General features: G+C 42.3%; 1 protein-coding gene across 1 annotated transcript in view; it reads left to right on the plus strand.

Annotated features, from left to right (window-relative positions):
• The window catches only part of LOC134743153 (bifunctional heparan sulfate N-deacetylase/N-sulfotransferase), a 105,044-nt gene that overhangs the window by 27,368 nt on the left and 61,531 nt on the right, over nt 1-16,145 (plus strand). Inside the window, exon 2 of the mRNA XM_063676497.1 lies at nt 10,582-11,167. Within this exon, the coding sequence (XP_063532567.1) occupies nt 10,968-11,167 (200 nt within the window). The 5' untranslated portion in view covers nt 10,582-10,967. The remainder of the gene's footprint in view (nt 1-10,581; nt 11,168-16,145) is intronic.

Raw genomic sequence — 16,145 nt, forward strand, 5'->3', positions numbered from 1 at the left:
GTGGCACAGGTAACAAGCTGTGAGAGGTCTAGTAAAAGTGCAAATTTATGAGCCTCTCGTCCTGCGTGGTCAGTCATTTGGTACGGGAATAGCCACTCCTGGTGATGCGCGTTAAAATCCCCAACGATTGCTAGCTCTGCTGTTGGGTACCTTTGGCGAGCCTCATCGGCAGCCTCACTAAGGTAATTAAACAGCCTTGTTGTCTCAGAGTCCCCTCTATGCGATCGGTAGACACAGGCGTAGATAATTTGACCTACGCCGGTATCGATCAAAGCCCACAAGACAGAAAGATTGGAAGCTTCAAGATTTTTGAGACGCTTAAGGCAGATGTCATCTCGAGCATACACACACACTCCTGCACGTGATAGGAACCTGTGCTCGAGAGTGTAACCTGGGTAGTTGAGGTATGACGAGTCGACTGGACATCTGATTTGCGTTTCGGTGAGGAACAGCAGGTGCGGTTTGTCAGTCTCTAGGTGATGGTGAACTGCATCGATATTGGAGTGCAGACCTCGAATATTAGAGAGGTGCACTTTAAATGGGAGGGAGTGCAACCGCTGCTTAACTCTACTTTTCTTTCTTTTGTTTTGCATGTTTGTTTGAGGGATGAAGAAGAAGAGCGAATAGACGAGGGAATGCAAGTTGAGCGAGGCAACTCAGCCATCAGAACTCGAACACAAACTTATGCGTGCCACACTTGAGAAGTCTAGGTTGGAGACTGCGGGGACGCCCGAACCCCCCTGAAATGGCCACCTGGCCCTCCCATCCGGTCGCCAACCGGCAAGGTGGAGCCGTTTCAGGATTTTTCGCTAGTTGGCGGGGCAGCCTTTCACGGGTGGCTCTCCCGCTACTTGGGCCCCCTACTACCTGCGGTCGGCCAGCGGTGCACCGTGCTTCGGATCCCGCTAGCCTCCAGAACTAGACGCTCGGTGTGGCACGCATCAGTAGTGCCACTGTAGTTAGGCCAGAAACTACTGCTCAGACACATCACCTCACAGCTATCAACAGACTACATGACGGAACACGGTGACCCATTATGGCGCCATGGCTTAGTCTGAGGGGTGGTAACCAGCTACGGCATATGCCTACCACCGGTAAGATTGTCGCTCGATTAGCACCACCCGGGGGTCACTTGTAGGGATTCGTATAGGGTAAACTCCTACGGAAGTGAGTGACACAACCCCCAAAGCCTTAAAGTTTATAGTCTATGACGGTTCATTTTTTTTGTATGTAGGTATTATTGCACTTTGTAGTTTTTCCTCAGTCACCCGTTGACCACGAACGCTGTAAAGGGTTCGAAACGTCGGGATGTGTTATAAATTCAATATACGCGATATAATCCGTTTTTTATTTCATGAGTAACTATCGCGGTAACCGAAGACAATATGTGGTATTTTCTATAAAAGGGACCTTATTGTCGATGGCGCTTACGCCATTATAAAAGCTCCGATATAAATACAATGCCGCTCGACGCTGTTCGGCGTAAGCGCCATCAACAATAAGGTCCCTGTTCGCGAGCCTAACGCCACCTAGCGGGCTTCCCAAGAAGAGGCGGAGTTCCAACCACGGCCGCGCGGGAGCGCGGCGATAGCCCCACACTTTACCATCTACACGGCACGACACACAAGCCGCTCACGCGATTATTTGCATTTTATATAAAAATCGCCATACATTTTCAAAGTCTGTAAATTTGCATTTAATAATTTAAAATACAATAAAAACAATTCTGTAAATCAAAATAAGAAGCCGTCATTGAAGAGCCCCGCCTGCTGCTCCTGAGACCTGAATCGCTAATCTCCCAAACATTGGACCTTCGAGCCGGAAGCTATCAACCAGCGCCAGGATCAGCAAGAAACGGTCAGGCCATCCATTCTTCACCTTCTTCCCTTCAATCGGCATTGTGCTAATATCGTGTCTATTTTGTAACCTTCCAGCGTCGAGCACGTCGCGTGGTGCACGCGGCCGCCATTACGTGCCGACAACGAGTTTCGGGAATAAACTGTAAGTGCTTTACATTCTCTCTCACACACCATGGCTACTCCTAAATCAGTGACTCCAATTTCTTTAACTATTGATTTAAACGATCCGCGTATCTTGACGCAAAGACGAGGCACACTCAAGGGTAAACTCACGTTGTTCGCTAAATATGTCGCTACGCTTAATAAGGCTAATTTAACGAATATTCAAAAAGTCGAGTTGCAATTACGCATAAATAATGCCGCGAGTTATTATCAAGATTTCGATGTCGTGCAAACTAGAATCGAGGAGTTAGCAGAGTCGAGTGACCTCCCTAACCATTTAGAATACCGCGAAGAGTTCGAGGGGAAATATTATCAGACAGTGGCCGCAGCGTCCGAATTAGCTGACGTTGGCAACAGTCCCGCTGTTGCTAACGGCAGCGCCGCTGCCCCTGCCAGCGCAGATTCCGTGGGTTATAAGGTTAAATTACCTACGATATCACTCCCCACCTTCGACGGTTCGTACGAGCATTGGTTAGGGTTTAGGGACACGTATACTTCTCTGATACACGATTCTAAGGACCTGGGTGCCATACAAAAGTTCCATTACCTACGCGCAGCCCTAACCGGTACCGCTTTGGAAGTAATCAAGTCCTTGGAATTTTCAGCAGAGAACTATACGATCGCATGGGAGATTCTCGAAAACCGTTTCAATAATCATAGGTTACTAACACACAATTACGTAAAGTCACTTTTCAACACGCAATCATTAAACAAAGAATCTGCTACACAGATTAGAAAGCTGATTGACTCGGTGTTCCGTTCCCTTCGTGCCCTGAAGACCCTAGGAGAACCTACGGACTCCTGGGACACGCTAGTCATTTATTTAATTGTCACGAAACTAGACGCGGCTACGGAGCGCGAGTGGGAGGAACACAAGGGCTCGATCAACTCTAATCGGCAGGATTCTACCTCTCGTATTAAGCTAACTGATTTGATTACTTTTTTACAAAACCGTGCAGATATGTTGGAATCTATTGCGGCTAATCATTCCAAAAATACGCACTCAAATACGCATGAAAATAAAAAGTCATCAAATCAGTCGCAATCACACAATTTACACGCAACGCATAGTTATGCGTCTAGCTCCACGGTTTCACAATCACACACAAACAAATCCAGTTCCAAACGCACTTCGCCTCGCATTTGTCAAATGTGTAGCGCTAATCATCCGCTTTATTCGTGTAATAGTTTCCTTGATTTAACTGTTCCCGATCGAGTAAAATTAATTGAAGATAAGAAACTATGTCACAATTGTCTTCGCGCTGGTCACACAGTTGACAACTGCTTTTTTGGCCCGTGTAGGATCTGCCAGAAAAAACATAATAGCTTGATCCATAGCCTGAGTAGTGACAGTGACGGTGCATCCGCTACGGCTGGCAATGTAAACAATAAGCCACCGGCGAGTGCCGTCCCCGCCACCTCGACTTATCACACTCTCACACTTAATTCGCACACACTCTCACCGCCTTTAAAACCGGTATTAATGAGTACTGCAATAGCAGAAGTTGCCGATAGCAACAATAAATTACATAGGGCTAGAGTTTTTCTCGATAATGGCTCAGAACACAGTTATGTCACGCAATCTTTCATAGATAAATTAAATACGCCTTTGGTACAGTCCACTTGCAATATTTCAGGGTTAGGTAAATTAGTCACGCAAACCACACACTCGTGTCAGCTTAACCTACATTCTATTAAAGGTGACTACCATACACGCATCAATTGCATGGTACTCCCTGTCTTAACGGAACCGCTGCCCTCGGCAGTGATAAGCGCGCATTCCATTCGCATTCCAGACAATATTCAACTCGCGGACCCTAATTATTTCAAATCATCAGATATTGATATATTGTTAGGCGGTGATTATTTCTGGGGCTTGTTAAATAAGGATAGATTTCCTCTCGCAGAAGGGCCTTATTTACAAGATACTAAACTTGGTTGGATCGTTGTGGGTCCGATAAATAATAAACGCATTAAATTAAATAAGACTACTTGTCATTTCACGCAAACTTTAGACACTCAATTAAAACAGTTTTGGGAGCTCGAGGAGGTTTCGAAGATAGGAGACGGACTGACAGACGACGAACGCGCCTGTGAACAGCTGTTCGCTTCGACTACGCAACGCGATAAAGATGGTCGTTTTTTAGTACGTCTACCCCTAAAAGAATCAGCTGATGCGCTCGGCGATACCTACGATGTAGCTAGGAGTAGGTTCTTATCTTTAGAACGCAAACTCGAGCGGTTCCCCGAGCACAAAAAGATGTACTCCGATTTTATGCGTGAATACATTGAGCTAGGGCACATGTCACTTATACACACATACACAAAGCCTTACTGCTTTCTTGTACACCACTCTGTATTAAAAGATAGTCTCACTACACGCTTAAGGGTTGTATTTAATGGATCAATGCCCACTAGTTCTGGGAAATCCCTGAACGATTTGCAATTAGTCGGGCCGACCATACAAAACGATATTTTTTCTATATTGTTACGTTTTCGCGAACATAAATACGTCGCCTGCGCAGACGTGGCGAAAATGTATAGACAAGTCCTTATTCAACCCGACCAACGGAACCTTCAACTAATATTGTGGCGAGAGAACCCTTCGGCGCCGCTAAGTGTTTACCAACTTAATACGGTAACTTTCGGTACTTCTTCTGGGGCCTTTTTAGCCATACGTTGTCTCAATCAGCTGGCAAAGGAATGTGCAGATGAAGCGGTCTCTCGCACTATATTGGAAGACTGTTACGTGGATGACCTAATTACAGGAAATGATGATAAACACGCTTTAATTGATATCTGTGAAAAGGTCACCGACGTACTGCAGTCAGGTTGTTTCCCACTCCGAAAATGGGTGTTTAACTTTGACGTTTCGGAATTTTCCTCGTCAAAAATTACGTCACGCGAATTATGTTTAGGCGACAACTGTCAAAGTAAAACACTCGGCTTAGGATGGACTAACAACACTGACGAATTTTATTACACGGCAAAAATACAAATGGATAATAATAACGAACCGATAACAAAACGCAAAATATTATCTGTAATTTCACAAATGTATGACCCTCTAGGGCTACTTTCGCCGGCCGTAATTATTGCCAAAATTTTACTCCAAAAACTATGGCTTTGCCGCTTAGATTGGGACTCGGAAGTGCCTGAGGATGTCGCATCAGCCTGGCGTAGATACATACTCATACATACACAACACATACATAGCCTCCGCATTCCTCGTTATGTAATGAATGCGTCTGCGCATTGCACACAGCTGCACTTTTTTTGTGATGCTAGTCAAGCGGCCTATGGAGCCTGTGCATATGTACGTACGCTTTCGGGAAATAATAATGAGGTCATAACAGTGCATCTGTTGTGTTCGAAGAGTAAGGTCGCTCCCTTGAAATCCGTCAGTATCGCGAAACTTGAATTATTAGGCGCGCTGTTAGCTGCTAGGCTGTACTCGAAAGTAATTAAATCGCTTAAAGTGAAGTTCGATTCTGTGTATTTTTGGTGTGATAGCACGATTGTTCTTGGGTGGGTCCGAATGTCACCCCACACGCTTAAAACTTTTGTTCAAAACAGAGTGTCGGAGATAAACGAGTTAACCGGGAGCGCGCAGTGGTTACATGTAAGTAGCAAAAATAACGCAGCTGATTTAGTTAGCCGCGGCCTTGAACTCGACGCGCTTATTGATAATTCGTTCTGGTTCAATGGACCGCCCTTTTTGCATGAAATGGAATCCGACTGGTTACCTAGTACTTTATCTCGCACTTCGCAAATAATACCGGACGATTTACCTGAAATAAAAACAAATACAATTAGTATGACAAGCCAAATTAACACCGATGTATTCGAATTCGACAGGTTTTCGTCTTTTAACCGCTTACGGCGCGCGGGTGCTTATGTTTTACGATTTATAAACAACACACGCATTACAAACAAAATAAATCGTAAAACTGGCCCGCTGACTGTTGAGGAATTGAATGCATCGATGCAACATCTGGCGCGTCTTTCGCAAATGAAATCTTTTCCTGTTGAGTATGATAAGATGATAAATAACTTACCTGTTAAACACACGCGCGGGATTAATAAATTAAATGTCTTTTTAGACACAGATAAACTAATAAGGGTCGGTGGTCGTATTAGTAATGCGACTAGTTTTTCATACGACAAAAAACATCCGATTTTGCTTTGTTCGAAACATCGTTTCACACAGCTATTGTTTCAAAGTGAGCACATACGATTACTGCATGCGCCTCCTAGTCTCCTGCTTGCTACTATCAAAGACTGCTGGTGGCCTCTCGGAGGCACTAATTTAGCAAAGCGAGTGGTACGCACCTGTGTTACCTGCATTCGCATGAAGGCGAAGACGTTCGCGCCTATTATGGGTAACTTACCTTCACTACGTTTGGAACCCGGGTTCGCCTTTATGAGCTGCGGGGTAGACTACGCGGGGCCAGTATATGTACTTAACCGTAGGGGTAGGGGAGCGAAGCCTCAAAAGGCTTACATCTGTCTGATAGTATGCTTCACGACGCGCGCGGTTTATCTTGATTTGGTCACAAGTCTTAGTACCGAAGGATACCTACTCGCACTTAAACGCTTTATTTCGCGCCGTGGTAAGCCTAACGTCATATATTCGGACAATGGCCGGTGTTTTGTAGGGGCAATGAAAGAACTTTCATCGTTCCTACAAGGCAACGCGGATAATATTATTGAGTGTGCCGCTAATGATAACATTAATTTGCATTTTAACCCCCCTTATGCTCCACATATGTCAGGTTTGTGTGAGAGAGCTGTACAGTCTTGCAAATATCACCTGAAGCGTGTTATTGGCAACGCAAATTTAACTTTTGAGGAATTTAGCACGATTTTGGCTCAGTCCGAGGCCCTACTGAATTCCAGACCCATGCATCCTCTTTCCGCAGACCCAAACGACCTTTCCGCATTAACCCCAGCTCATTTCCTTATTGGCCGACCGCTGACAGCGCCGCCCTGCAAGGACTTGACGGCAGAGACGGGCCGGCTCCCACGCTACGAGATGCTGGAGAAAATGCGACAACACTTTTGGCAGCGATGGTCGAAACAATACATTTCTGAGCTGCAGACCAGAACGAAATGGCAGACGCACGGCCAGGATATCGTTCACAACTCCTTAGTTCTGGTCAAAGAAGATAATCTACCACCCCTCAAATGGCGTTTGGGACGGGTGGTAGCTCTGTTCACAGGCCACGACAGAGTTTCCCGCGTCGCTGACGTAAAAACAGCGAGTGGGGTCATACGCAGGGCTTTTACCAAGCTTTGCCCTCTCTTGATGCCGCCAGAGAGTGAAGCTGCGCCAGCCCCATCCACATCACCACAATCACTTTGAAAGCGGGTGCTTTCAAGGCCGGGGGCATGTTCGCGAGCCTAACGCCACCTAGCGGGCTTCCCAAGAAGAGGCGGAGTTCCAACCACGGCCGCGCGGGAGCGCGGCGATAGCCCCACACTTTACCATCTACACGGCACGACACACAGGCCGCTCACGCGATTATTTGCATTTTATATAAAAATCGCCATACATTTTCAAAGTCTGTAAATTTGCATTTAATAATTTAAAATACAATAAAAACAATTCTGTAAATCAAAATAAGAAGCCGTCATTGAAGAGCCCCGCCTGCTGCTCCTGAGACCTGAATCGCTAATCTCCCAAACAGTCCCTTTTCATAGAAAATGCCCCATATAATGTGTTTATGTTATTGAATAAGATAAGAGATAAGATAATATTTATTCATTTAAAACTTATGCTAATTGGTTTTATACAGTGGTAAATATACAATTTATACTTAAATACTAGTACATTCATAGATTCAACTCAAAATAGGTACAGGTCAAGTTAAAAACTTTAATACCGAGCGAATTTGTATTTTCTGTCGCTCATGGAAATTTGATAACAATACCTAAACTAAGTAAACATTTACGTGTATCTTAGGTATGCACTTTTGTAGGTCAATGTATCAGTGGGTAAATGCTTACCAGACAAAATGGTTATTTATAATAACAATAAACTAAGTGACTATGACTAATCTTCGACTGTCTAGAAAGTTAATTGGTGACATAAATAAATAATTAATTTGTACAGTGTAATATAGATCTCTCCTACTTTACTTAACTTCTATGTAACTACTTCTAGTAGCATTTCTGTGTCCTCGTACGTCTTGCCGATGAGCAATGTTTGTACAGCTCTTATGCAGACTTTACTGGGCATTGGGTAAATATTCAATATCAGATTGAATTTATTGTAAAGGAAAGAGCCGAGGAAACAGAAAAACTTACGTGTGCTTGCGGAGCGGAATGAATCTTTGGTGCAAACGATGTCTGCACGTCGCTTGCCAGATAAGATCTGGCTGGGGGTTATAGGGTATGAGTAAATGTTGTTTTACTACTGTGTTCAAGACGAATAGCTGTCGAACGCTGAGAACTTTACACTCGGTCAACAATTGGGCCGTGGGATAACGTAAGGGCCGGAAAGTGCTAACTTTGAGAACTGCCCTCTGAGCTCTTTCTAAGTCGATGATCGTTGTCTTGTTAGCTCCTCCCCAGGACGTGATACAGTATACTAGCAGTGATTGACAAAGTGCAAGATAAACGGATTTAATAAGAGTCCGATTTGCCGCATGTCTTAGGTTTTTAAAAACATAAATTAACTTTCTAACTCTAGCTGTCAGAGATTCAATGTGTGCTTTAAAGTTAAGATGCTGATCGATGATAACACCTAGGTACTTGATATTGTTAGTGGTACTGAGTTTTGGGCAATTATTAGGACAGAGGTTGACACACGATGTGTCAGGATTTGGACAGTTATGTGCTAATAAAGTGTGTAAGTTATCGTGCGGTTGGGTGGATATGTTTGAGGAGAACGTGATATATTTTGTTTTATCGGTATTTAATGTAAGTGCGTTTGTTTTGAGCCAGCGGGTGACTAGGTTAAAACCTACTTGCGCGTTTTTGAACACTTCATTCCAAGTATCGCCAGTAAACAGTAGGGCTGTATCGTCTGCGTAGGATATAACTCGACCATTAGGGATAGGGAGGGTACATAGGTCATTTATGTACGTCAGAAAAAGCGATCGAGCCAGGATACTTCCCTGTGGGACGCCATACTCAATGGGGAGTTCGTCACTTACATGGTTTTCAATCGATACTCTTTGTTTTCGATCAGAAAGGTAATCTTTAAAAATTCTTAGAGGGTGACCTCTTATTCCTATGTACTCTAGCTTGTCAATAAGTGTTGGAATTGTAACAGTATCGAAAGCTTTAGCAAAGCTTTAGAAAGCAGGTCCAGGAATATGGCTAAACACTTTTTTTGGGAGTCAAGCTGTCTAATAACATAGTCTGTAAGATCTTGAACTGCGTCGTTTGTTGATAGCCCTGATCTAAAACCATATTGTGATGATGCAAGGAGTTTATACTTGTCTAAGAATTTAACAAATCGTTTTGATATTACACGTTCTAATATTTTTGATAAAGATGGCAAGATAGCGATTGGACGATAGTTATTAATACAACTCTTATCGCCACCTTTGTGGATTGGTTTAATGAGAGCTATTTTTAGAATTTTGGGAAAAACGCCTGCAGAAATGCATAAGTTGAAGAGGTGGGTCAAAGGAGGGGTCAAGATTGTTTTATGTTGTTTTATAAAAAGAACAGGGGATTTTGTCAATACCAGTCATTTCTGAGAGTCATTATAATGCTGTCAATTTCAGCTTCATCCGTATCAGTTAAAACAAAAGAGTTAGAATTTATCGCACGGTAAGGGGTCTCATTCTGAAAGGTAGGCAATTGAGAATAACAATTTGTCTTTTCTGCGAGCGTTTTACCTATATTCGCAAAGAAACTGTTTGCTGTATTGACTGTCTGCCGAGCGTCTATAGCGTCAGCTTTAAGCGCTTGAGACTTCGTATTACTCATACTTGTTACGTTTTTGATGACTTTCCATAATTTCTTTTTATCGTGTCCTGCTTTTATTATTTCTGTTTTGTCATGTTGTCGTTTTAGCTTTTTCAACAGATTATTACAAAAATTTCGATAACGTTGGTATGTTGTTTTAAGTATTGTGTCATTTGGAGTTTTTGCCAGTTTTTTATGCATTCTGTCACGGTTCCTAATGCATCGTAACAATTCAGGAGTTATCTATGGTTTAATAGTTTTCATCGTTTCACTAAATCGAAATATAATTAAGTAATAGGTAATCAAATTGATTTGCCCCTCATGACGCTATTGCGTTTATACATTCATCAGTATTGTTATTATTTTCATTTTTATTTTTATTTTGACGATCATGATAGAAATTCTTATATTTTTTACATTAATGCAAACTTATTATGTAAATTGTCTTTCATGAAATAAATCATCTAATCTAATCTACAGATTTGACGTCAAAACTCCAAATAGAAATAAATGTCAACTAGTGTATACACATACACATTTATACACACATCACATATGTACATACATCATTCTACATATTATGAAGATTAGAGTTCCTTGTTGTAACTTACCTAACATTAAGTTTTTGTTGTTACAGGCAAAACAAATGAGCGCGTTCAATAGCGCCGGCCGATCGCCAGGACGGATGCCGTAGCTCGCCCAGTGGAGCACGCCGTCGCCGTGATGAGCACAACCCGCCATAATGCGCCGGCGGCCATTTTAAAACGGAGACTGCGCTGGTCACCACGACATGGCCGTTTATCGCGGCGCACGCACACTCCGGTTACCCGCGCAACCGCGCTCTGCTTCACTGTCACAACGCTATGAAATGTGGAAACACGGAAAGTGGCGACAAAAAGCGTCACCACCAAGGACAAACCCAGCCGTTCGGGTTCCAAGATAGATAGTTGAGGACATTTTTGCAGTGTGGTAGAGGCCTAAGTGTTACTGTTCTGTGTACATATAGTGTGTGTAGGTTTAAGCATGGGTGGTGAGAGTAGAGGAGCGCGCGCGCCGTTGCTGGAGTGCGGCGAATACGCTCACGCGCACAAGAGCTCGGCGCCGCGTTGTTGCTTTTGGTTGGCCAGCCACGTCAACGTGAGGAAATGCGTCGCCGGCGTCATGCTGCTTTCCGTCCTCACAATATTCTTCTATACTTATTATGTGACGGCTCCATTGACAAGGTAATTTTCATTTATATTAACTTAAAATAAAACTACAATTTGCTAAAACATTTGGACAGGGAGATTTTTAGGGTTCCGTACCCAAAGGGTAAAAACAGGACCCTATTACTAAGACTCCGCTGTCCGTCTGTCTGTCTGTCACCAGGCTGTATCTCATGAACCGTGATAGCTAATAGACAGTTGAAATTTTCACAGATGATGTATTTCTGTTGCCGCTATAACAATAAATACTATAAAGTACGGAACCCTCGGTGCGCGAGTCCGACTCGCACTTGGCCGGTTTTTTTGTTTAAACAACCCAATGTTGACACCGCTAGCGGTCTACCGCGCCAAACATTCCAAATATTGCTGATTCGGTCGCCGCGCGAGGTTGCGTTCTGATGTGACCCTCCAATCACACTGCATTGCAAGCCTGTCCGGCGGATCCGGCACTTTTTACAAGCTACCGGATCCGTTAAAAATCACCGAATTCGGACCGGATCCGGGAAAACAAATATGCTACTAAACACAGCAGTTATGCGTTTTAGAAAAGGTAAAGGCGACGGATGGAAGGTATTAGTTGAACTGAACAAAGAACAAATGAAAAGGTTGTAGATTTAGTAGGAAAAGAAGATATTTAATATAACGATGATTGAGAATAGAAGAGGAAATATGTTGGCGGTTGGTGGCACTGGCAATTGCCGTGAAAGGTATTTGTGCTTTATGTGAGAGAGAAGGCTAATGTTATGTCCTGGTGACAGAAGTTCAAAACTACATATAGAGTCAGGATTAAATTTAATCGGCGGTACTCCGCCGAATAGATTGGGGCTCATAAATATGTGTATGTATATATGATGATCTTTAATTTTAATTTCAAATTAATGGTTTAGTAATAAACTTGAAAATATATCCTTTAATTACCTATATTACGCGATTCAATTAACTTCAATTCCCTGATATCAAACCGGATCCTCCGGCCGGATTATGCCCAAAATCCGGCCGGATTGAAAATCAGTCCGGTTTGCAATCCCTAATTGCAACGCAGTCCACTGTGTTTGTACACTGTCAAATTCCACCCGTTTTTCGCAATGACAACTGACACATTTTCGGGATACAATCAAGTTTCGACGCGTTGTACCGTAGACTTATCTTGTGGGTTGAACCGTTCAATTCCGATTTAGTTAGGTATTGAACAGTGCCCATAGGGCATTCCTATATTCCGGAATCCGGATTCATATATTCTTGACCCCATAAATAGTTACATATTTAAAAAAAGTTGAGTATTACTACTATAATCTAACTGTAATAGGAAAAGATGGCCAATTTTATATAAAAACGGGGACAGTCTTTATCGATTGAGTTTTTGCAACACTGGATAACTTAGGTATATGGCTTTATTAAAGTTTAGGGACGTATTCTTCTTTAAGTCTAGGGAAGTAATGTATCAAAAAACTAATCTTGTTTCGGCATGCTCAAGGTCTAAGTGCCAACGATGCCTGAATCCGTATTCATATTTGATCGCTGCGAAGAGCAAAACGTGATAGAGATTTGATCGGATCGATAGTGAAATTCGGTTACAGCACGTTGTAGGTCATTAAATTTACAGGCAATTCGAAGACGTGGCCATTTTGCTACAGAAGCGGAATTTTTCACTCAAAACTTCTTTATGAACAAAAGAATAAAGGTTGATAGTAGGTAATATTTCAATGAACTATGTTTGTAATGTAATTTCGAACTTACACTAATTTAAAAACATGAAAAAATACGAAATATGCGTTTCGTCCCGTCCAGCGGTTAATATAAAATACGAAAGCCTCTTGAATAATGACGGGAAAGCCGCCCAAACATAATTAATTACTCTAGTTTAAATTATGCGTCATTCGCACAGAAATCAATTTACTTTCGTGGCTTTATCGAATCAATGTGGAATTATACCGGTCAGTACGCTTCGTCTACCGAGGGATTAGCGTTTATTTGTACCGTTCTGTTAATAAATATACAGTAATCTGCACATAAGTAAAGTTAAAAACACATTCAAGTTGAAATATTTATGCAAAGATCGGCGGGAATATTCGATTTAGGATCTTGTTTCTGGTCGTAGTGCGGTAGCTCGTTAGTAGTAATGTATTAACACGCCCGCGACAACGCCCGGTGCCCTCACATCGTCGATATGGGGAGTAGCGGCGGAGGCGGATAAGGTACCCCTGTGTGATTTCCGACTACACTCCCTCGTTTTATTTTCTGTCAAAAGATTTATTTTGTAATTAGTGCTCATGTCGTATACAGAATTGCTCGAGTATGTAAAATATTATGGAACAAAATTAGTCTTTGAGATGAGGTTTTTATTGGATGTACTTAGTACTTTGTCCGCGACTTCGTAGAATTAGTATTTGTGTTTCTGTCCGCGACTTCGTCTGCGTGGAATTAGTATTTCTGTATAACACTTCCATAGCAAAAGCTTCCTTTACATCCCCTTAAGGGATGATTTACGGAATTAAAACTACCCTGTCCTTCTCCGAGACAAACTATATCCATACCAAATGTCATCTAAATCGGTTCTTCGGTAAAGCCTGAAGAGGTAAGTAACAGACGGTCTAGTTACTTTCGCATTGAAGAATTTAGCTATAGAAAATGTCAAGGGGCCCTAAATGTGCGCTGCTTTATTTCAATTATTGCTGCTTTAGTTTGATTCCGGCCTTCACTACTGGAGGGCTTCGTTACTTTTTCTTTAATATATGACAACTACTTCAGTTTGAAATTTATATATAATAGTGTGACTACCTACTTATAAAAACACAAATCAAAAATATTTAATAAAATAATTTGATTTGTTTCTAAAGATGGCAGCACCAATATCTCTCGCTATATCGTAATTCGTAAGGAATTCGTATAAGAGGTGCAAGCGCGTACTGCTCGCCCTTAGAGTTGCTCAAAGACGAGAAATTGGGACCGGTTTCGCCGTGGCGGGGTGGCCTAGGGGTTCAAGGCGTTAGCCCGGATTGCTAAAGACGCCGGTTCGAATCCGGTCTTCACCACTGGAGGGCTTCGTCACTTTTTCTTTAATATATGACATCTACTTCAGTTTACAAATAATAGCTTGTAATAATACATTCATTAAAAACCTATTGAATGTGATACGTATCAGCAACACGCGATAGTACCTACGTAAGACGCGTTCGCGAACAATCACGTTATTCACGCTGCCGTTAATGAATAATAACTTTCACATGTTCACGGTATTGAAATGGAAAGTCCCCAACCCAAGACGCGATAAATAACATTCCCCCGCTATCGTTGCTAACACCTGCTGAATTCCGACATGCAACCGGCACCCGACTCGTTTCGACGCTGCACTTATCGCTCTATGAGCATCCATGAAAACACATGATCCTGATAACCGAAGGAAAATATACTTTAAGATCAAACGAAATACAACGTTATTTGTTGCGAGATTGTATACCTTTTCTTGATGTTTTCAACCTTCGCTGAACTTCGCAGCCACGTGCATGTCAGATGTGGTAAAATGTTCTCGTTTTCGTAAAGTTTCTTCTCTTTATTTCTTATATCCTATTATGTTAGCCGGAACTCACGATGAAAACGTACAGAAAACTCCCATTTTACGAGTCTATTCCGCCTGGCGGGTAACAAGGTACGGACGTGTGAAACCAGTCTTTTGAAACAAACGCTTTACTGCCGTTCGGTTCAAAGTACTTTTGTTGTTTTCAGAACGATAACGATTGTTATGCATAAAATTGGCAGTTAATACAGGAAATTGCTCCGGGGAAGAATTAAAGGCGTTCAACTTTGTGCCAGGCGTCCTTGTCGCCCTTTGTTTGGCAGCTTTTCACAGCTATTAGGACGACGAGCCGAATATTACCAAGTAATTTATAGCGTGATTTTATGTAATTAAGATGGTAGGAAGAAATTTTATTTTATCGGCTTAAAATTGCTCTCCGAGATGAGGGGTAGGGGCGGCGAGTTTTGCCGAGTCTGTAGAATTTATAGCAAAACTTGTGTTCTGACTAATTAATGGAAGCAGCTTCGCTAAGCCGCAGTGAGAACTCGTTGATTTAAAGGCGTATTGTTTATCACCAACCCTACGCCTAACTGCTATCACAGGGCGGACACGCTATACTCGTACATCAAAAATCACTTGCGTTTCTGTGTGAACGGCACGTCTGTACACGCGGCATGCGTCATTGTGTAAGTTGCTTAAAAACAGTACTGAGTGGTCGGCAAAAGGTCGTTAATCTGCTCTCGCGGGGCGAGGTATTTTTGATCGGGGCGGGGCGGTGCGAGGCCGTTCTGTATGATAATACTATTACTTATGAAATAAAACTGTGAAAACGGATTATATCGCGTATATTGAATTTATACTACCGATTTTGAATGTACAACCAGCCCTAAAGTTTATAGTTTATGTTGATTCATTATTTTTGTATGTGGGTATTTTTGCACTTTGTAGCCTTTCGTCAGTCACCCGTTGACCACGAACGCTGTAAAGAGTTCGAAACGTCGGGATGTATTATAAATTCAATATACGCGATATAATCCGTTTTCATAGTTTTACTTCATGAGTGACTATCGCGGTAACCGAAAACAATATTAAATAATATAATATTACTTATTCTGTGCTGCTATCTCGCTTGTTTAAACTCTTCATGTTCGTAAGTAGACTTGCGTGTTCTACAGTTTTACACTTCCAAATCTCCCAATTGTTCTTAAATATTCTTTATCATTCTTTATCGATTGAGATTATTATTATTATTTATTCCAGACTTTATTACTAATAACTTTAATATAGATACGCAAAGGCTCGAAGAGAAAAACGTAATTAGCTTCATTGTGTGAGCTAGTTAATCAGAGCAGACCCTGCTTTATGTTTCTTTTCAGGTCGTCGTTAAAGTTTCCTCCCGGTTGATTCAGACGAGCCTTTCATTAAAGCAAAGAGGCCGCAAGTCTCGGCCACGGCAGGCCTCCGCCACGCCGCACTGCCTCT

Source organism: Cydia strobilella, chromosome 7 (assembly GCF_947568885.1).
Source record: "Cydia strobilella chromosome 7, ilCydStro3.1, whole genome shotgun sequence".
Lineage (NCBI taxonomy): Eukaryota > Metazoa > Arthropoda > Insecta > Lepidoptera > Tortricidae > Cydia > Cydia strobilella.